General features: G+C 42.9%; 2 protein-coding genes across 2 annotated transcripts in view; both read left to right on the forward strand.

Moving 5' to 3' along the window:
* The window catches only part of DAZAP1 (DAZ associated protein 1), a 62,016-nt gene extending 54,309 nt beyond the window's left edge, over positions 1-7,707 (forward strand). Inside the window, exon 13 of the mRNA XM_015810680.1 lies at positions 7,423-7,707. Coding sequence (XP_015666166.1) covers positions 7,423-7,595 — 173 coding nt within the window. The 3' untranslated portion in view covers positions 7,596-7,707. The remainder of the gene's footprint in view (positions 1-7,422) is intronic.
* Positions 7,708-12,643: 4,936 nt separating this feature from the next.
* On the forward strand, positions 12,644-22,301 carry RPS15 (ribosomal protein S15). Its single transcript, XM_015810715.2, has 5 exons — positions 12,644-12,714; positions 14,018-14,159; positions 18,719-18,804; positions 19,484-19,718; positions 22,134-22,301. The coding sequence occupies exons 1-5, from the start codon at positions 12,644-12,646 to the stop codon at positions 22,245-22,247; spliced, it is 648 nt and encodes a 215-aa protein (XP_015666201.2). The 3' UTR covers positions 22,248-22,301.
* Positions 22,302-23,351: the final 1,050 nt, after the last annotated feature.

The raw sequence follows: 23,351 nt of genomic DNA on the forward strand, positions 1-23,351 counted from the left end.
GACACGCTGCTCCCCCATTTTTAGGTTTCTGGAGGAAATCAAGAAAACTCCTGCAATAATTGTGATTCTCTTCTTCTTCTTCTTTTTCTTCCCCAAGCATTCTTCCTGAATGTTATTTCCATATTCCTCAATATGGCATTTCTAATATAAGGATTCTTAAAATCTCCCTTAACTTTGCCATAACGTAGAAAACCATGTCATCTAAACTTCCGGTCGTGTTCTTCCAATTCTAAAATTCTTTTATTTCTCAGCAAAACCTACTCTTTCACCTAAACTAAGTTGTAGGGTGCGAAATAAAATTTCGAATCAGGCAATCCCAGTCCTCCTTGTTCCTTTGCACCCTGAAGTAGTATTTCATAATTAATCCATTTTTCTCCTCTTGCCATACAAATTTAAAAATATCTTTCTGCCTTTGTTTAAATGGTACCTCGGATTTCAGAATAGATATAGTTTGGGGGGGGGGGGAAATCATCCTTAGCAAAATATTCACTCCAGTGACAATTTCTCCCACCTTAATATGTCCTCCTTAAGTTTACTCCATCTCGTAACATAATTCTGATATAACATAAATTTCAGATTAGTCATAGTGATAGCCAAGTTTTTCAATTTTTTCTCAATCTTAAAACCACTTTTCCCCATCATTTCCATTTGCTTTTGGATGCTTATATTCGTTAACATCTTCATCTTTCGTTCTAATTTTAAAGATAGCTGTTAAAGTTAAAAGAGTGTTATTGTGCTGTTGGAAGAGATTTTTCTTTTATCAGATGGCTTAAAATCTTTTGACTTTGAGTAGAGGGAGGCAAAGAGGAATGAATGTTTGGGATGAAAAAAAAAAAGAAAAGACGAAAGAAGGAAGCATTCTTCATTTGAGCATTGTCTGGAAGTGCCTTATTGAAATTGTCTGCACATAACAGATGGTGCATGTGGCATTCCTATTTTGACATCTACTTTTATGTCAGATCAAAGCAGTAAAAATATACACTCCTTAAATATTCTACTGGGCAGATTCTTATATTAGGGAAATTATCAAGTGTTTTTCAGTTACATCAGGGGTCCTTAACCCTCGGTCTGTGGACCGGCAGCGGTCCACAGGCTGTTGGTAACCGGTCTACACAAGCAGAGGGCGAGTGCATAAAGCTTCATTTGTGCCTGCACAGGACCTAAGTGCGCATCCACAGGATCTAGGTTGCACGCATGAAATCACCCCCTCCCCCCACCAGTCCATGGAGCCAGAAAGGTTGGGAATCATTGAGTGACACGCAAGGAATATTGTTGAGGGGCAGATGCTAACTGAATAGTTTTGATAACCACACTTCATATCTCAAGTTATGTTGCATAATCCTTAGGTCATCCTTGCCAGAATTAAATTTAAGAGGACAGAATTTAAAAAAGTCAAGACTAAGGGAGCCGATATTTGTCATATTCTAACAAGTTCATATTAACACACAACCACACCTTTTATAACTATGTGGAATACTTTCTTAATATTTTGACCTGAGTTTTGCATAAAATCTTATCCTCCGATTAAGTCACTTAATTTTTCAAGAGAGGAACCTGAGAGAGTGAAAGATAGGGAGAAGCACAGGGAGATTATGAGTCTCGTTATATTCTTTAATATAACTCCGGTACGCCTCCTCCAACCCAAAAAAATGTATAGATCTCAGTATAGCAAAGTATTCTATGAAATATATGTATCCAGAACTCAATAAGACCACTACCGAACTTAACAGCTCAGTAAAAGTTATGCATTTAAGACTAAATAATACAGTTTTTACAAAGTTCGTTTTTCATGTATATGTCTACACAGATACTTAAGCAATATAACCAAGGGGGTTTTTTTTCTTCCTGTTTTGCATGTTATCATTTAAAATACATAGCTGTTTCTAAGATACTTGCAGTAGTGGGGAGGGGGTCTGTAGTTAATGGCTAAAAAAAAAAGACTCTGGCACTAGACCTTTCAGCACAAATCTCAAATGCAAGAGTGATGCTAAGCTTGCATTATGGGTAAGTCTTCCTTGGCACCTTTCCAAGAGAATTGTAGCTTTTGTGCAGGGCTCTCTTGGGGGTTTAGTCACCCTGGTTTCCATTTTTTACCAGGGCTGGGTACCTATTCTCAAGAACCTTCAGGCTTCGGGCCAATACTTTGTTTTCACACTTATGGTCAGGCTGAGAAGTGAGTTACCGTAGGTAGGTGGAGCCTATTTACACCAAATCCTCTTACTTGTAATCTCTTGTGGGGGAGGGGGGTGGGTGGGAGACAGATTAACCTTTTTTTTTCATTGCAGGGGTGTAATCTCTTTCCATGTATGGAGAGGGTAAGGCATTCTTTCCCCTTTCAAGGAGTCACTGATCTTGCCCAACTTGTTTTGCTACCATAAATAGTTTGCTGGATTACTTAACCTGATATCAAAAAAAATCTACTGTGTTTCACACAGTGCGCACATCTGCTCTGAGGGTTCAGGTGTGGTAACAACCTCCTGCTTTTCTGAAAATTGGCTAAAGAGGATTTTCTCTTGTGGGGGTGGGTGAAACATCAAGGTTTGTGGATAGAAGAGAACACCTCAATGTTTAGAAAAATGTTATCGATGATCATGAGTTGGGATCACAGATTTACCAATTTGGATGTGTGGGTGTGGAAGGAACAACCGTCGACACTCACTCTTCCTACACTTAAGTTTGGCTGCAAGGGGGAAAAAAAGTTTATTTAAAATAATTATGTGCTTTTATATGACCTGTAATAATCTCATTCTTCATTTTGGGCCACAGTCCAGCTTTATTTTTTTTCTTAGAATACACAAGTCCAATTTAATGTGCAAGAAATTAATGATAAAAGTGCAGTGGAGAACCTGTACTTGATGTAGAGTTAGGAGTCTCAGTAAATTAGGCTCGTGGGGTTAGTACGAAATTTGCAAAACCGACTGAGCCGAAAACATGCTGAAGATGAAAGAAAAAAAAAATAGCAGAAGAGGGAGAAGTAATACGGATAGTTTTTGACTTACAACAGTTCACTTAGTGACCGTTAGAAGTTACAACGGCACTGAAAAAGTGACTTATGACCATTTTGCACATTTATGGCCATTGCAGCATCCCGTGGTCATGTGATTTGCATTTGGATGCTTGTCAAGTGACATTTATGACAGTTGCAGTGTCCCCCGGGTCACGTGATCCCCTTTTGCGACCTTATGACGAGGAAAGTCAATGGGGGAAGCCAGATTCACTTAACAGCTGTGTTACTAATTTAAGAACTGCAGTGATTCACTTAACAACTGCGGCAGGAAAGGTGAAATGGGGCAAAATTCACTTAACAACTATCTCACTTAGCAACGGAGGTTTTGGGCTCCATTGTGGTTGTAAGTCGAGGACTACCTGTAATCATCAGAAATTGTTTTGCCAAAAGCCTAAAGAGGTGCTCTTAAGATTCTGACAAATTAAACTTTCATTTTAAAAGATTAAACTTTTAATCTTTTCTTACCCCCTGGCAAAGTCAGTTACTCAAGGCTCACATTACAGGGCCTGTTCGGTGCAGTAAAGGGATCAAGTTACAAATCAAGAGACAATGAGTTCTAAGTCCTAGCTTAGGTACAAGGACAGCTGGTTGACTTTGGCTGATCCTCTCAGCCCTGGCAGAAAAAAGGCAAGGAAAAAACCCACTTCCCCCAAACCTTGCCAGGAAAAAAAACACTTCAGGGATTTGTTCAGGCAGTCACCAGGAACCAAAAACTGATTTGAAGGCACCCAAAAGTGGGGGGGGGGGGAGAAAGTCTCACAATAACTAGCGGAAAGAAATTCTAGATACCTTTTTCATTGGCAATCATGCACTGAAAAAAATGAGATTTGTCTAGAAATGGACACGTCTTTGACCTTACATTAAATATCAGGGATACCTCAGTCTATTAGTTTACCATTAGTAAATTGCCAGTGGCCTTAAACAAGAGGGTAGATTTTAGATCAGGGGTCTTCAAACTTGGCCCTTTTATGACTTGTGGACTTCAACTCCCAAAATTCCTCAGCCAGGCATGCTGGCTGAGGAATTCTGGGAGTTGAAGTCCACAAGTCATAAAAGGGCCAAGTTTGAAGACTCCTGTTTTAGATCCTCTTCTTTCTCTTCCCCCCCCCCCCCCAATTTTAATTTTTGATAGCCTTGGTTAAACAGGTTTCTCCCACCTTGAGAACCAAGCTGAGTACAATCAAGTCAGTCACCTGAGTGACCCAATTTACAACTGTCACGACATATGACCATGATAAGCAGGCTGCATTATGGTTGTAAGTCAAGGACTACGTGTAATGTGTAACTGGAGAAGTGAACTGCATATAAAATCAGTGCATCTTTCAATTAATGAAAATGCCCAGTTCTTGGAATGACGGAGAGAGATCTAAAGATGTTTTTTTAAAAAATTCATTTTGTTAAAATGATGCAAAAGGCTAGCGCTGTAGTGCAGCACCTTTGAATACATTCAGAAATGATCAGATGAAAAGTTTTTGAGAGATATTCGGTAGGTTTGAAGGCTAATTGCATTCAAGAAGGAACATTGCAAATATAAAACTACCAAGAAAATATCTTGGCTCCTGTAGCCTAATATTTCTACCTCTTTGATGACCAAAGAGGATTTGATAGTTTAGAGAAGGAGCCACAGTGACGCTCTGTTTATTTCAAGATATTGAAATGCCTCTTTTCTCTGAGCTTTCTTAGTCGTGGAGGCAAATTACAAATTTCAGTTTGCAAGGAGTCCTCTTCAGGTAGAAATATTTGAAAGAAAGAAAGAAGAAAAAAGCAAAATCTGAAAAGGTTATTCCAGTTGTGTCAGTTGTGCAAGCTTGCACATAAACCGTCTGTTTGCTTTAACTTTAGAAAGGTGCACAAAAACACACACCTCCCCCTACATCAAACAAGAAAATTGATATTCCTGTTCATGGATTAGAGTGAAAAGGCAGGCACTGAAAAAAAAAAATCTGTGCAATTGATAATCTTTGCAAAATCTGTGCAACCTGAGCAATTGTGGAAGCAGGATGCTAATAGCTGGAGTAGGACCATAAAGTTAGTAGGATACCTACATCCAGAAGGTCCCAGGATCAGCCCCCGGCACCTCCTGTTGAGCAGCATCAGAAAGGAAATGAGGAGAAAGACGGTCCTGAAATTCCAAAAGCCGAATCCCGGGGCTAGCAGGGCTAGGCTGGAGGGGGCTGGATGGACCAATGTTCAGATTTGGTACAGGTAATCCTCGACTTACAACAGTTTGTTGCTTGAAATTACAACAGTACTGAAAAAAGTAACTTACGACCATTTTTCACACTTACCACCATTGTAGCATCCCCATGGTCACGTGATTTACATTCGGATGCTGGAGAACGTGACTCACTTTTATGACAGCTGCAGTATCCCGAAGTTGTGTGATCCCCTTTTGCGACCTTCTGACAAGCAAAGTCAGTGGGGAAACCCGATTCACTTAACAACCGTGTTACTAATTTAACAACTGCAGGGATTTGCTTGACAAATGTGGCAAAAAAGGGTCATAAAATGGGGCAAAGCTCACTTAACAAATTTCTCACTTAACAACATAAAAATTTTGGGCTCAACCGTGGTTGTAAGTCGAGGAGTACCTGTATAATGCAACTCCCTATATTGGAATTTGCATCCCTGCTTGCTCCTCAATGTCTTCTCTTTTATAATTTTTCTTTTTTTAAGTTGGGTGGGATTTTCAGGAAAAAGATCTGCCTACAGTCAAATAACAAGCAGCCCAATTTCTATTTCTGTTAGCAGGTTAGGTCAGAACAGTTTTGTCTAGAAGTCTTATTTGCAAAGTAAATCCAGCTGCACCCACGCTAATATCTTGGGGTGATTTTTCCACTTACAAAGAACCTTGGAATAGGACTAGGCAGTTAACCCAGACGTGACCAAGAAGTAACGTGGCTGTGGAAAGCGCAAAATTGGTGGGAAAGCGGTCCTTTTCCATCCCATTTTCCCTACTCTTCCATACTAAAGAACCGATCTATTCACAGATCCAAAACTGCAAAGTACTATTAATTAATTAACACAGTACTATTATTAGGAAGAGTATACCCATCTCAAGATTAGATTGGCCCTAACCCTTCCAACTTTTTAGAAAGCCTTGAAAACTCACATTTGTTCCTGGATATAGGAGTGGAAGGATTGGGGGCTATGAGCTAATCATTTTGAATTATTATAGATTGGTGTCTTCCTTTGGTGATCTTTAAATATATGCTGGGCTTTTTAAAATGTCACTTATATTATATGCGGTTAGTCACCCAGAATCTCTATAGAAAAATGAGCGGCCATATAAATTGTATACAGGTAGTCCTCGACTTACAATCATTTTAGTGACTGTTTGAGGTTACAACGGCACTGAAAAAGAGTGGCTTATGGCCATTGTTCACACTTATGACTGTTGCAGGACCCCCATGGTCACATGGTCAAAGTTCAGACACTTGGCAACTGGCTTGTATTTGTGACGGTTGCAATATCCCAGGGGTTCACGCGATTCCCTTTTGCGACCTTCTGACAACCAAATCCAGATTCACTTAACAACCATGTTACTAACTAAACAGCTGCAGCGATTCACTTAGCAGTTGTGGCAAGAAAGGTGGTCAAACGGGGGCAAAACTCAACAGCTGTCTCACTTAGCAACAGAAATGTTGGCTTCAACTGTGATCGTAAGTCGAGGAGCACCTGTAAAACAAAACTTAGAGGACGTCGCTCTGCAACGCCCAACCCTGTTAGTACGACTGGCAGTTAGAAGAGTTGGTGGGAACTATCATCTGGAGCTCACCGGGTGTTGCCTTCCTTTGGCCTAGAGCAGTGGTGGCGAACCTATGGCACGCGTGCCAGAGGTGGCACTCGGAGCCCTCTCTGTGGGCACGCGCACCATGCCCCGGAGATGGCAACCGTCCTCTTCAACCAGCCGCCTGCTAACTCAGCGAGGTCCCACGTGGCCGGATGCATCCCAGCACCCATGTGCTTGCTGGCCTTTGTGTGCAGGGGCCGATGGTGTCAGGCAGCTGCTGCCCCGGCCCCTGCCTCGCCTTGCCCTTTGACATGGCACCCCCACCCTGCAGAACTAGCCTCCTGCCCATCGCCCCACCCGCCAGAGACCCCTGGATCTCCCCCAACCCTGCCCGGCCCCCACAGGCGTCCCTCCCCAGGAGCAACATCCAGCTGGCCGTGCCCACCCTGGCCACGCCCACCCATCTGCCATGACCCCTTTAGCCACGCCCACCCAGCGCCCGGCAATACATAAGTGGGTTTTGGGTTGAAGTTTGGGCACTCGGTCTCTAAAAGGTTCGCCATCACTGGCCTAGAGTTGTATGATTCTGGTTTACTCTAGGCTTCAATTGCTGACTGTTAGCCGGATTCCATCTCTTGTGTTTTCCTCAACCCTCTCCTTTTATTTTCTTCCTTCCTTCCAGGATATGGACAAGACTTGAGTGGCTTTGGACAAGGCTTTGCCGACCCCAGCCAACAGCCCCCCTCCTATGGAGGCCCTTCAGTACCACCCTCCAGTGGGCCGCCCGCAGGGGGCAGTGGTTTTGGCCGTGGACAGAACCATAACGTTCAAGGTTTTCACCCCTACCGACGCTAGCGTGCCCACCTAGAAATCAGGGAGTTCTGTCCAGAGCAGGATATCTGGTATCAGCTGAAACCCAGGAAGGCCCAGACTTATGAACTTGTGACAATCACCTACTTTACCAGAGGGGGGGAGGGGGGGGGGAAAACCACAAATGTAACATCTTTTGGAGGGGTGTTGGGGGGGAGGAAGAGGAGGCAGCTTTTGAAAGCAAAGTTGTCAGTGGTGTTTGGACTGCATTTTTTTTTAAAAGAAAAAAAAAGTCTTTTCTTTAACCCATCAGCACAAATAAAGAGTGTCACTGGTTCAAACTACAGGGTTTTAAAAAATGTCTTCAGCTTTAATTAAAAAAAAAATATCTTCAGGTTTCTTTATTTTTGTTGAAAATTTATTATTATTATTATTTTTTTTCCTGAGCCTTTTGTTTGACCATATATTGTAAACTTTTATGTTCAAAGAAGAAGAAAAAATATATACCTTTACAGATTGTGAGATTTTTAAAGAGAAATTTTCTACTTATGTATGCAGGCTTATTTTTTAATTTAAAAGAGGAAAAAAAACCACACAGGGTTTCCATTAGCACTGCTTAGAGGGTGGAGTTTTGAACCTCCTTTTGTTTAAAGTGGTTGGTCCAGAAACTGGGAGTTATTTAAAAAAAGAAGAAAAAAAAAAGGAAAAAAAAAGTGGGAGGTGGAAATAGGAAAGGGATTTTAAGTATGTCTGTTTGTCATTTTGTTACTGGTTTTGGATCTGATATAACAGTCCAGGAAGAAGAGTTGTTTGAAAAAGGGGACACCGTATCACTTCTTGAAGCACAGCATTTCAATTGAGGCTTCATGTTCTTTAAAAAAAAAAAAATTCTTTGGGGATATGAATTTCTTTAAGGGGGTTAATGGAAGCCTTGCGAAGATGTAGATTTCCCTCAGGCAAAAAAAAAAAATAAAAAAAAAATGGGGGTGCATTTTGCACTAACCAGCGATTACCCCTGGTTTGAATAAAGAAAAGTACATTTGGATTAGAAATGCAAACTTGTCTCCACTTTTTTCTTTTTTTAAAAAAAAACATGCTTGAATTTCTCGTAGGACCTTCTAAGCCGCAAGTTACTTTTGGGGGCTGAACCAGGTAGTCCTTAACTTACAATAGTTCATTTAGTGACCGTTCAAAGTTACAGCGGCACTGAAAAATGTGGCTTACGACCATTTTTCACAGTTACGACCCATGATGATGTGATCAAAATTCAGTGGCTTGGCAACTGGTTTCATATTTACGACCGTCGCTGTGTCCCAAGGTCATGTGGTCCCCTTTTTGTGACCTCTTGACAAGCAAAGTCAATGAGGAAGCCAGATTCATTTAACAGCCGTCTTACTAACTTAACAGCTGCAGTGATTCCTTTTACAACTGGCAAGGAAGCTTGTAAAATGAGGCAAGACTCACTTAAATGTCTCACTTAGCAACAGAAATTTTGGGCTCAGTGGTGGTCGTAAGTCGAGGACTACCTGGTATTGGTGGCCAAGAGCCATTTTCATATTTCCTCTGTTCTGCCACTTGATAGATTGTGCTGTATGATTCTTTCAAGCTCACATGCTGCCTGTCAGCTACTTACCCAAAATGATTCCTGCTTAGCGCTGCACACAAAAGAACAAAACACAACCAGAGAAACTTGGGATCAGAAAAGGGTATTTCCAATATCCCAAAAGTTCATCAGGCTTGAGGCCACATAACAACTTTTAAATCCACCAATTTTTAACTTTTTCAAAATACAGCCACTTCTCCCATAAGTATGCAATGGCCCTCATTGTTGACTCCATCTTGTTTCTGATAAAACACAAAGAAAGTGCTCGGATTCCCCTTTTCATAGCATGTCAATAACCAGGACATAATTGGCTTGTGTTGCAATGTTAAAATGATTTGCTGTAGGGGAGAAGATTCCAAATTTATCAATAGGATCTGCAGGTAGATGCGCTGGTGTCTGTCTGTGCAAACTGAATGGGTTATTATTTGTATATTGTCCAATTCCAAGAACTCCTGGCAAATTTACATTGTCAAAATATCAATTACTCCAAAGGGACGAAGCCACCAACCTTATCTAATGTCCCTAATCCAAAGTATGTTATTACAGATTTAAAAAATCTGTGAAACAGCCTTATCTTAACCATCTACTAACCACTAGGATGGGGAGCATCATCTGAACCTCAGCTACTCCAAAAGGATTGTCTCTAGCTATTCCCCTAGGCCTGGAAGTCAAGCTATAAAGGGCCCCCTTGTATTCTTATCACCTATTGCAGTGGTTCTCAACCTTTTTAATGCCACGACCCCAACCGGTTGTAAGTCGAGGACTAAACCGGTCGTAAGTCGAGGACTAAACCGGTCGTAAGTCGAGGACTACCCAACCGGTCATAAGTCGAGGACTTTCCCTGCCCGGGAGCGCCGCGCATGCGTGGTTCCGCCCCCTGCGCCGGCCAAGGCGTAGCTGGCAAGCGGCAGAGACGGAGCAGGCCGACCACCAGCTGGCCCAGCCCAAGGGAGGTAAGGCACCTGCTGGAAAAGGGGGAAAAAATGGCGGACAAAAAAAAAATGGCGGACAGCCTTGCTTGGCGACCCCTGTGAAATGGTCGATCGACCCCAAATGGGGTCCCGACCCACAGGTTGAGAACCACTGACCTATTGGCAGTCAGTGCAGTCCTCACACAACTAGTGTTATTTTTTTACCCTCCAGCCTGTAAGCAGCTGCATTTTGTTCCGTTTGCAGTTTCTGGATAGTCGCTCTACCCCAGAAGAGCGCTGAAGGTGTCGGCTCCTTTTGCCCAGGTGTCTCATTCCAGGAAGAGCTCCACCTGCCCACCTACCCACCACAACACCTGTGAAAGTAGAACTCCCAAGTCACAATGTTTAGATAGTCCTTGACTTAAAACAGTTCGCTTAGTGACTGTTCAAAGATACAAGCACTGAAAAAAGCGACCATTTTCACACGACATTGCAGCATCCCCACGGTCACGTGATCAAAATTCAGATGGTTGGCAACTGATTCATATTTATGACTGCTGCAGGGTCCCAGGGTCATGTGATCCCCTTTTGCCACCTTCTGACAAGCAAAGTCAATGGGGAAAGCCAGATTCACTTAGCAACTGTGTTACCAACTTTAACAACTGCAGTGATTCATTTAATAACTGTGGCAAGAAAAGTCGTAGAATTGGGCAAAATCCATACTTAACAACTCTTGCTTAGCAACTGAAATTTTGGATTCGGTGATGGTCATAAGTGGAGGACTACTCGTATTCCTCCAGGGAGAGTGCCACCCCATTCAGAGTCGCAACCGGAGCCGAAAGTGTGAATTTAGCTACTTCTTCCCAATCCAATGCATTGACAGAACTTCCATTGCATCAGTAACTCAACATAGGGTGGAGCTATATGAATATCAGCAATACACCAAGATCATATCCAAAATCAACAGTCGGACTGGTTTCATGCAGATGTTGAAATACTAGGGAAAATAAACTATGCAACTATCTGGTTGATTTTTTTTCCATTCCACCCATCAAGGGCAACTTCCATTTCAGGAAGTGGAAATGCTATAGCATAGGGTCTTTATTCTCAACCTTTACAAGCAGCCCAGAAGAATACATTGAACGATGGAATTAAAAGCTAAGAGCCCAAAAGTGGTAATGCTCAGGCACTACTGTACTTCCGAAATGGACCCTATTGTAAGATGTTGGGTGAGTCCTCTCTTCAGATCCTGCCTTGGGCAAATTTGAATGACACCCATCAGCTCAAAGAAGTCCACAGAATGATATTCCTGCTGATCCTTTTCCAAACTAGGTTTCTGGGGCATAATCTCCCGAAGCAATCAAGATGGAGAAATCTTGGTTCTTGCTACTCTTACAGTCTTACTGCCATGGTATAGGTCAGGGGTAGTCAACCTTGGCTCTTTTATGACTCGTGGACTTCAACTCCCAGAATTCCTGAGCCAGCATGGCTCAGCTTGGAAACCTCTCCCTTTCTCCTCAGCATGGCTGGCTCAAGAATTCTGGGAGTTGGAAGTCCATGAATCATAAAAGAGCCAAGGTTGCCTACCCCTAGTATAGGTTCAGTCATGAGCTTCTATCAACATTTGGTTAAGTTCATTTCTAACTTCTCTCAACTAGTACTCCATCCGTTGCTGCATTTTCTGGTAAACCAAGGCTTGGTGAACAGAGAAGTCACTAATAAAGGAGAATATTTGTAGCTCAAGAGTTGAAATGACTCCTTGATGCTCTCTGAGCTTGGTTGTTCTCTTGCAGATGTTGCATTACCCAAACTAACATTGTCAGTGCTAGTCCAAGTCTTATGTGGACTAGAAAGTGATCTAAATATGGCAATGGATGAACGACAGTGTCCTCCATCATCGGATCAAATGCCATTCACTCAGATTAAAAGTTGGCTTTGGTCTACTCATCTAGTTGCTGCCACTTAAAGCAACTAGCCATCCTACTGAATTGTAAACAAGATGTTTCTTTTTCACAGCAAAGGTCTGTCTAATCCAGGGGTAGGTAACCTTGGTTCTTTTATGACTCGTGGACTTCAACACCCAGAATTTCTGAGCCAGCCATGCTGAGGGGACAGGGAGAGGTTTCCATGCTGAGCCATGCTGGCTCAGGAATTCTGGGAGTTGAAGTCCATGAGTCATAAAAGAGCCAAAGTTGCCTACCCCTGGTCTAATCCCACATCCTAGAGGTTTTCAAATATAGATTGGACAACTGTTTAACTGGGATGATATAAGGTCTGCCTTGAGCAGGGGGTTGGACTAGAAGACCTCCGAGATCCCTTCCAATCTTGTTATTCTATGTTCATTCTTGTGTGTGCTTTATTCTATGCTTTAAGACTTATACAGGAAAACAAGAAGAAACCTGATTAGTTACGCCCTTCTATTATCTGCCTAGAAAATAATTTTCAAAGTTACTCTGTCTTTGAATCTGGAGGTACCATAAACATTTTGCAAGATTACCATAATTAGTCCAATCGAACCTGCGTGAAAACGCACAGATGATCTGTATTTCTTTTTCTGCCTTTTTTTTTACTCCGTGTTCATGGCATATAAATGCAGAAATCAATTTCTAGTGGATGAAATGCCCATGGGAATTATTGCAAATGATATAGAGCAAGTTATTTTGATCTGATCCACGTGGAAATTTACAGGCAGCAACAGGTGTCTAGGGCTTCCTTAATTCTCAAGGAGCCATTGTGATAATTTATGAGCAAAAGGCATAAGAGGTGCACCAAAGAAACTATTAAAAATAAGTAGGTCTGTAACTATTGTCATGTGCTGCATATATATAGGGAGGATATCAAAGAAGGATGCCTCTCTGATTCTTATATGCTTTAAGCTTGTAATCATCCATATACATAAATACATAAATCTTAGAAGATAACAGAAGTGATTTTGCACCATAAAAGACAACACACAAAAGAGGGCTGGTTGACTTTGGGCCTGTCACTCTTCTCAGCCCATCCCACCTCACAGATTTCTTACGGGGAAAATAAATTATATAGGGCCAAGTTCGAAGACCCCTGATTTAAACCATACTTTTGCAGTAGGCAGAAAGAATAATGTAGTGGACCAGGCAATGGTGCAATTTAAACTAGTGTTCTCATCCAATGTTTTTTCAACATGGTGGTTGGGGAATTCTGGGAGTTGAAGTCCACACATCTTAAAGGCTGCCAAGTTTGAGAAAATACTGAGCTAAAAGGTCTTCCTATAAACTCCAACCTGTGAAGCTTTTGCAAGGCTTTGAAGATCTGGCTATTTTCCCAGGCATTTAGATCACGGGGTAGAGATGAATTCTGGGGTGCATTATAGTAGGCGATTGTCTGTTTTAATCTGTCAGGTAGCAGCTGTATAAAAAGATACATTTCAGGGGAACTTCAACTCCCAGAATTCCTCAGCCAGCATGCCTGGCTGAGGAATTCTGGGAGTTGAAGTCCACAAGTCATAAAAGGGCCAAGTTTGAAGACCCCTGCAATACATAAATATATAAATAAATCTGCCACCCGTGCATGAATGCAAAAACTCTAATTAGAGTCTAATTGGCTTCTGTCATTTGGGGCTCAGAAAGACCACAGCTGAATCCAGCTTCCAAGTTTTTTTTTTCAAAATCCCGATAATAGCGCCTTAAAAATCTTATTCCAAGAGATTATTGCATAGTCCTGAATCTTTTCTAGAATTAGCATTCCGGTGCTTGAAATTATACAAATGGTCAATAAAAAAAAACATCCTTATCCCATTCGTTATGATTACTTTTCCATTCAGATAATATTGCCTTAGGGAAGAATCGAAGTGGTTAAAAAAAAAAAAAAAGAACTCAATACCGCCAAAGCAGTAACTCTACCTAAACTTCTTTGGCGAAGTCCCGCATGCGCATCACGTCCTTTCCTAACTGTGGGCGGAAGTGATCTCTTCGAAGCTCGGGGGACGGAGAGGGGGGGTGGAAAGTGGGAAAAATCGTCATTCTCGTGCGGCCGGAACTCGCGCGGCGGTTCTCGCGATATCAAGAGCCGGTCGCGCGAGAGTTCGGCCTTTTCCCGGAGAAGACTGCGGCTAAGATGGTGCGTATAATTTCGAGAGGGTTTCGCTCGGGCTTTGCAATCTGCATCCATCCGGACTGCAGAGAGAGGAAGGGCGGCCTTTGGGTCGCTTTAAGTCGTGAGAAAGGGACGAGAGAAGAGAATGAGAGGGGACGGGACGGGAAGGAGGGGGAAAATTGGGGAGAAAATGAAGAGAGATTAGCCGAAGGAATGGCTGGCGAGCATTAGGTGGGCCCAGGACTAGCATATCCTGCGAGAAACGCCGTTTGGGGTTGGGGCTGTCATAAAAGCCTCGGAACAATATGGCCTTCTAAAACAGTGTTTCTCAACCTTGACCATTTTAAGGCATGTGGACTTCAACTCCCAGAATTCCACAGCCAGCATTGCTGGCTGTGGAATTCTGGGAGTTGAAGTCCACATGCCTTAAAATGGTCAAGGTTGAGAAACACTGTTCTAAAACCTGGCTCCCTGTCTAGGGGGAATCTGGAAAAAAAGCGTTAAAAAAAAAAAAGCAGTGCCTCTGAGCATTATCAGAGTTTTCCCAAAGCCGGAAAGGAAGGTGAAGGTTGCCATAAATAAATAAATAAATTGCTCACAATGCACGCAGTTTGGATTTTGATTCCTTGGGCATTTTAATAGCATTTTTATGACTTGAACTCGCCTCTTGCCTAGGGCCCATAGAGAAGGGGAGCAGATGTAGCAAGGGTGTGTGTGTGTGTGTGTGTGTGTGTGTGTGCCTGCCTGGCCGCCTAAATTTCTTCCTTTTGGGGTATCCATCCCAGGTTGTAGCCCTCTGCGTTTTGAGGGTATTCCCACGCATTTTGTGGGTTTCCTTCCCGATTGGAAATAATAAAACGGGTTTCTGAAACGCGCAAGCCTTTGTGGAGAGGGGAAATTTGGGGGGGGGGATTGCATTCATGGTTGTTGTTTTTAGGGGGGGCGGGTGGGTGTGTAGCCAGAACGTGGATCCATTGGGGTGATGGGAGAGCCTGGCCTGTGTGCTTTTGGAGGGCAGAAGGATAAAGGTGGGAAGTTTCATGGCTCAGGACCCGAATGCCTGTAGGATCTCCTTATCCCAGTGTTTCTCAACCTTGACCATTTTAAGGCATGTGGACTTCAACTCCCAGAATTCCACAGCCAGCAATGCTGGCTGTGGAATTCTGGGAGTTGAAGTCCACATGCCTTAAAATGGTCAAGGTTGAGAAACACTGCCTTATCCCGATAACATTTGTACATGTGTGCGTATACACACACACCCACACACAACATTAAGTGGGCCCATTTCATGCTCCCTCTCAAGGACCACCAATTTCGGGAATCTTCTCAATTGCACCTTCGACATCCCTTACAGAATACCAGAGTTGGAAGGGACCTTGGAGGTCTTCTAGTCCAACCCCCTGCTCAAGTAGGAGACCCTATACCAGGGGTCTTCAAACTTGGCCCTTTTATGACTTGTGGACTTCCAACTCCCAGAATTCCTCAGCCAGGCATGCTGGCTGAGGAATTCTGGGAGTTGGAAGTCCACAAGTCATAAAAGGGCCAAGTTTGAAGACCCCTGCCCTATGCCATTCCAGACAAATGGCTGTCCAGTCTCTTTTGAAAAACCACCTACAACTTCTGGTGGCAGGCCGTTCCATTGATTAATTGTTCTCACTGACAGGAAATTTCTCCCCAGTTGTAAATTGTATCTCTCTTGGATAATCTTCCACCCATTACTTCTTGTCCTGCCCTCAACTGCTTTGGAGAATAGGTTTCAGTTTCAGTTTATTGTATTTATATCCTGCCCTTCTGGTGGACTCAGGGCGGCTTACAGCCAGTTAAAAAAACAGAGCAATTAATACAAATATACAAAATTTAAAATAAATTAAAAGATATATTTAAATAGGCCTTTTCTTATTTTAAGGGTTAGGGTTAGGGTTAGGGTTGACCCACCTTCTCTCTATGACAGCCCTTCAGATATTGGAAGACTGTTATAGTAGTAGTAGTAGTAGTAATAATAATAATAATAATAGTAATAATAGTAATAATAATAAAGTTGGAAGGGACCTTGGAGGTCATCGAGTCCAACTCCCTGCCCAGGCAGGAACCCTACACCATTTCAGACAAACGGCTGTCCAGTCTCTTCTTAAAAACTTCCCTTCATTAGACTAGACATACCCAGTTCCTGCAACCATTCTTCATATGTTTTAACCTCCAGACCATAGTCATTTTGTTCTTCTTCTCTGCACTCTTTCTAGAATATTACAATATTCTTTATTTCTTACAGTATTCTTTATTTGTCAAATTGCATGCTGCCTTAAGTGTAAAGTGAGTCTGGTTTACAAGTAGTTTTATACAAAATAGTTTGCTCCTAGGGATCAGAATGGCCTTCTCTTCCTGGTTTGTAGGAAGTCTGTTAAAAGAACTCTTCCATCAGCCCCAGAGGCCACAATGTTATGACTGGTCCCTCTGGTGAGGAATAGTATTTTAATTTTGAGTCCATTTAATAATGCAGGGGTCTTCAAACTTGGCCCTTCTATGACTGATGGAGAATCCACCATAGATGGGACATACCAAAGCCTCACTGTCCCTATGGGTGGGAAGCTTGTCTGGGCCTGTGTCCCACTATCTGGTCGCCAAAGCGAATCTATAGTGGATTCTCCATCGTCATGCTGAGAAACGGCGTTCAGGTAAGGCAACGCCCCTTTTATGACTTGTGGACTTCAACTCCCAGAATTCCTCAGCCAGCAAGTCCACAAGTCATAAAAGGGCCACGTTTGAAGACCCCTGTAGTAGTGTAAGTATCTTTTTCTCCCCACCCCTCCCTTTTCCCCCTTACTGTTTTATTCTTTGTTTATTATTATTATTTATGCAGCATTGTTTATCTGAATTTGTAATAAATGGGAATTATGTGCCACTGATATCTTTTCAGGTTTGATTGGAGAGATTAATTATCTGTAAATAAGATCATGGCTGTTAGGCACCAATGGTTTAAGAAAAAAGTGTTCTTTTTCATGTTTTGTAATGTTACAATCTACAATCATAACAATATAAAACTTAACTGAATTGAAATTAAATGGGGAAAGCACATGATAGCTTTGCCATTGCTAATCTGAGCACCAGAGTTGGACAGGCATAACAGCTAATAAGAAAATAATATGGAAGTTAATTATATAGATAGGTATGAAAATGGCTATTTAATTGAGGAATAGCAAAGGAGGCCAGAGATGAGGAATATAGAATTATGAGCACCAGAACTCATGTTGCTAAGTGATAGGACAGGGGTCTTCAAACTTGGCCCTTTTATGACTTGTGGACTTCAACTCCCAGAATTCCTCAACCAGCGTGCCTGGCTGAGGAATTCTGGGAGTTGAAGTCCACAAGTCATAAAAGGGCCAAGTTTGAAGACCCCTGTGATAGGACATCAAGTGAGTCATGCCTGATTTTTATTGCCACAGTCGTTAAGTAGATCATGTAGTCCATAAGCAAAGCCAGTTTCCTCCATTGACTGTTAAAAGCCCCCAGGAACTGGATGATCATGTTAACACAGAACGCTGCCTGCAATCATTGTAAATACATGCTAGTTACCAAGTGTCCAAATTTTGTTCATGTGTCCAGAGGGATGCTGTGGCAGATGTAGGTATGAGGGCCAGTCATAAATCACTTTTTTCAGCACTGTCATAACAAATAGTTAAACAAATGGTTGTAAATCAGGACTATCTGTACACATGTTGGTAGTGAGGTGCAGGTAGGGAAGGCTGATGGCCAGGTAATGGGCTCACAGAATAAGAGAATAACAGTTCGAAGGGACCTTGGTGGTATTCTAACCCAGGGGTCCCCGGTCCCTGGACCAGTACTGGGCCATGGCATGCCAGCAGCCGGGCCGCCCAAACAAGCAAAGCCCCATCTGCGGAATACAGGCAACACAGAAAACCATGCACCCTCCAGTCCGCAGAAAAACCTCTCCATGGAACCGGTCCCTGGTGCCCAAAAGGTTGGGGACCTGTGTTCTAGCCCAACCCCCTACTCAAGCAGGAAGCCTTATACCATTTCAGACATGATTGTCCAATCTCTTCTGAAAAACTTCCAGTGTTGGAGCATTCACTGCTTCTTGAGGCACGGTGTTCCACTGGTTAATTGTTCTGTCAGGAAGTTTCTCCTTAGTTCTAGGTTGCTTCTCTCCTTGATTAGTTTCCATCCGTTGCTTCTTGTCCTGCCTTCAGGTGCCTTGGAAAATAGCTTGACTCCCTCTTTTGGGGGGCAGCCCCTGAGATATTGGAACACTGCTATCCTGTCCCCCCTCGTCCTTCTCTTCATTAAACTAGACATGCCCAATTCCAGCAACCGTTCCTTATATGTTTTAGCCTCCAGTCCCATGAAGCGTGATTAGCCATAATTTCTTACTTTGAATACATTTCTAGTTTGAATAAATTGCACTTGACTGAAGTCACATAATTTATTAAATCATAACGCCTCATCTTTGACCAGATAAATAATAGGTTGGCGTTAAAAACAAAGGAGTGCATAGAGGTCCAGTTTACCTTACTGCTTCACCATATCTCAAGACGCAATTATCCTGTCTCTCTCTCTTTCTGCAACAGGCGGAAGTGGAACAGAAAAAGAAGCGAACCTTCAGGAAATTCACCTATCGAGGTGTTGACCTGGATCAGCTCCTCGACATGTCTTAGTAAGAACTTTTTCTCTCATTTAACCACCTCTGTTCCTTTACTTCAGATTTGGCAGCCAGCATAATATAGATACAGTCTGAATCTGTTTAGCTAGGGGATTGGGGCTTTAAAAAGTAGAAGTAGAACTCTGGAGCACAATCTGGATAAGAAGCCTTTCTGAAAATCTTGAATTGGAAGTCGATTGGAGTGGCTTGATTGGAGAGAATGATGCTCATTGCGTTATTTTTTTTAAAGTCTCACAGACAATTTAGGATGAGTTGTTGCTGTCCATCTAAGAGTGGGAAGCATTGACACTGATCCTGTCGGGCACAAAGGATCAGGACCATATGTTAAGTTGTGTATTGCTATATAAGCCTATACACAAGAATCTGGTCAGCTAAAGTTCAAATCTGCATTGGCACTAGATAAGGGTCAAGGGAATTCAAGGGGGGAGCTGGACTTGAATTGCTTGTGGCAATGTAAGGACTCTTAAGCTGATGACATACTTAACACCACCCCCAGCTGTGCCTGCTCTGCTCCTGCAGATCCCTCCCCTTCTAGGATTTGGATCTCCTTCCAAGATCCACCCAATTTCCAATGGGAAATCCTTTTCGCCATCCCACAGGGGACCCTTGACTCATTCGCATGTGATTGCGGGCGTCACTTTTGACCTGATCGGGCCTCTCTCCTCCTTTCCAGTGAGCAGCTGATGCAGTTATATAGCGCCCGCCAGCGCCGGAGACTGAACCGTGGTCTGCGCCGCAAGCAGCACTCGCTGCTCAAACGTCTCCGCAAGGCCAAGAAGGATGCACCTCCCATGGAAAAGCCAGAAGTGGTGAAGACCCACTTGCGCGACATGATCATTCTTCCGGAGATGGTGGGTAGCATGGTGGGCGTGTACAACGGGAAGACCTTCAACCAGGTGGAGATAAAGGTGAGGAATTGGGAGGGGAGGGAGAGATCCATTTTAGACTCCCCAAATGACCATGTTTCTGCAGATAAGACAAACGGATGATTAAAGCAGGGCTTTTCAACCAGTGGTATGGGTACCACCTGTGGTACATTGGCACCTGGCAGGTGGTACGCGGCCATCCTAGAAAAGTGGTAGCAGGGGAGGGGAATGAGCTGAACCGGTGGCAGCACCGCACAAGCCTGAGCGAGAGATGGCTGGAGCTGCAGGGCTGTCAGGGCTCAGCGGAAGCGCCAGGATCAGTGCCAGGCTCCAGCTGGAGCTCGGCACTGATCCTGGTGCTTCTGCTGAGCCCTGAAGAAGCACCAATCAGCTGGAAAGCAGCACTGATCCTGGCACTTCTGCTGAGCCCAGAAGAAGCGCCAGGATCAGCTGGAATGTTGCAGCATCTCCAGGGTCTTGTGATTTACATTCAGATGCTTGGCAACTGATTCATATTTATGACCGTCACAGTGTCCCAGGGTCATGTGAAGTGACCAAAACCTGCTGCAACCACCCAGCAGACGGGGGGAATAAAAACCAAACACCCCCCCACCCTCGCTGCCAATCCTCAACAGAAATGCTCACAACAATGGAAATCTCGGACAGGAGGAAGAGCACCGCCGGGCGGGCAGGCAGGTGTCTTGCTCGGCTGTCGCTTGGGGGACACTTTTTTCAGTGCCATTGTAACTTCGAACAGTCACTAAACGAACTGTTGTAAGTTGAGGACTACCTGTACTTTATCACTTTTTTTCCTTTTTTTTTTTTTTTTTTTTTTGTCATCAAGTTTTAGACACCTTGCTAGGCGACTGGTGGTACTTGGATGTTGCCATATCCTAAAAGTGGTACAATGGGTGAAAAGGTTGAAAAGCCCTGGATTAAAGAACACAGTTCCTTAACCCCTGTTGGAAGTGGGACATCAGTTGTGGCTGGGATTAGACCAGGGTGGCCATCCTGGCAACTTTTAAGTCCTGCAGACTTCAGCTCCCAGAAATCCTCAGCCAGGATGGCTGGTTGGGGAATTCTGAAGTCCGCAGCTCTTAAAAGTTGCCAGACTTGGACATCCCAGTTTAGACCTTGAACCTTTATATGAGCAAGGAAAGGGAGAAGTTATGTTAAGACAAAATTCAGTTTGAAATTATCTGGCAGCTACACCAAATCCTGGAAGGACAGAATGCCTGATTTAATCAATTTATTTTATTCAACATAGATTGCTTCAGTTGTCAACTGAGTGTCTTACAATCTCCACTCTCTATATAAACAAGAATAAGAATAAGAATTACATCAGCAAAATATAACAAGTTTGCTGTCATTATTACAACCTTTGAAATGTTTCCACTGGATCAGGGGTCTTCAAACTTGGCCCTTTTGTGACTTGTGGACTTCAACTCCCAGAATTCCTCAGCCAGGCACGCGTGCCTGGCTGAGGAATTCTGGGAGTTGAAGTCCACAAGTCACAAAAGGGCCAAGTTTGAAGACCCCTGCACTGGATCATAACAGCAAATAAGAAATTCCTAGTTTGTCATATTTGAGTGCCATACTTACCCTCCAAATTCATCACCTGTGTTGCAATACCACCTTTGGCAATAAATCTTATGAATATTGTGAGGTAGTTTCTCTTTTTATATAAAGATAGTCCTCAATTTACGACAATTCAGCTCAAAATTTCTATTGCTAAGCGAGACAGTTGTTGGGTTTTGCCCCCTTTGGCCACTTTTCTTGCCACAGTTGTTAAGTAAATTACTGCATTTGTTAATAACAACAGTTGTTAAGTAACAGATTTTGCCACTTGACAATTATTAAGTGAATCTGGCTTCCCCATTGACTTTGCTTGTCAAAAAGTGATCATGGGACAGTGCAACTGTCATTAATATTAGACAGTCAGAACAATTAACCAGTGGAACAACCTGCCTCCAGAAGCGGTGAATGCTCCAACACTGGAAGTTTTTAAGAAGAGACTGGACAGCCATTTGTCCAAAATGCTATAGGGTTTCCTGCCTGAACGGGGTGGAACTGGATGACCTCCAAGGTCCCTTCCAACTTTATTATTATTATTATTATTAATATGAACCAGTTGCCAAGCATCTGGATTTTGATCAGGTGACCATTGGGATGCTGTAACAGTTATGAAAACTGGTCATAAGTCACTTTTTTCAGTGCTGTTATAACTTTGGACACTAAATAAATGATTGTAAGTCAAGGATTACCTGTACTTTATTCTGAAGCTAATGAGTTTTTTTGCATTAACAGAAAAAAGTGCTTTGGCATTCCTTTTGTATCCCTCATGCAAATTTGCTGCCTAATTTATAAAACTACTTTTCTCCATCTTCTTGAAAGATTCACCTTTCCATTATATGTTTCTTGGAAACAAAATGTGCTTTTTTTTTCTCCTTCTTTCAGCCTGAAATGATCGGCCATTATTTGGGAGAATTTTCCATCACATACAAGCCTGTGAAACATGGCCGACCTGGCATCGGGGCCACCCACTCATCTCGGTTCATTCCTCTAAAATAAGAGCGTTTTTGGGGAAGGGTATTTTTATGTGTAAATAAAAAGATTTCCCAAACAGCTGGCTGGTCTCATTTTTGGATAGGAAGGCCCCGATTCACATCATCAGTCATGCTTTTTGAGTTTGTAGGCTTTACAGTTCGTCAACGTAGTAGGTAAGAGGACGAGAACCATACTATAACGTGATTTTTTTTTTCTCCATGGGGGAAGGAATTGTAGTCAGATAAGATTTAATTTTCCTTCTACAAACAGAGGAGGCTGCCTATTTGTCTACTCAGTAGCAGCGTCATGAGAAGGAGTGCTGTTTGGCCACACTTATATTTGGGCTTGTTGTGGGCTTGTGCTACCAAAGTTCAGACCTGTGGATAGCCCTTGATTTACGACTGTGATTAGACCCTGGCATTTCCGTCGTAAGTCACGACAACTGTAGGCTGAAGCGCCCACATGACAGGCCCCCATTTTACAATTTTTTTGTAACATTAAGTAAGGGGTCTTCAAACTTGGCCCTTTGATAGCTTGTGGACTTCAATTCCCAGAATTCCTCAGCCAGGAAAGCTGGCTTAGGAATTCTGGGAGTTGAAGTCCACAAGTCATAAAAGGGCCAAGTTTGAAGACTCCTGGCATAAATCATGGTCACATGACTGGAACCTTGCAACCCACCATAAAGTTTGCATGAACTGAACGCCGAATTCCTCATCTGGATCTGGTTGGATTAACAACAGATTCACGGAGTTCTTGAAAAGTGGCACAAAAATTTCCTTTTCCTAAGCAAGACTGTTAACGTAACGGTGTTCATGTGAGTTGCGCCCCATTGTATGACTTCTTTGTCATTGTTAAGCAAATCGCTGCAATTATGTGAATCAAGCAGTCATTAAAATCCAGTTTCCCCCATTGACTTTTCTTGTTGAAAGCTGGCTGGGAGGGTCACAAACGGTGATCACGTGACCCTGGGGATGCTGCAACTACCGAAATAGGTGCCTGAACTTTGATCATGTGAAGGGATGCTGAAATAGTTTATATTTATGAGACCATTTTTTCAGCGCCCTTGTAATTTTGAACAGTCACTAAGCAAACGGTTGCAATTCAAGGATTACCTGTAATGCAAATTTC

This window comes from Protobothrops mucrosquamatus, unplaced genomic scaffold, assembly GCF_001527695.2.
Source record: "Protobothrops mucrosquamatus isolate PMUCROS unplaced genomic scaffold, P.Mucros_1.0 scaffold14, whole genome shotgun sequence".
NCBI lineage: Eukaryota > Metazoa > Chordata > Lepidosauria > Squamata > Viperidae > Protobothrops > Protobothrops mucrosquamatus.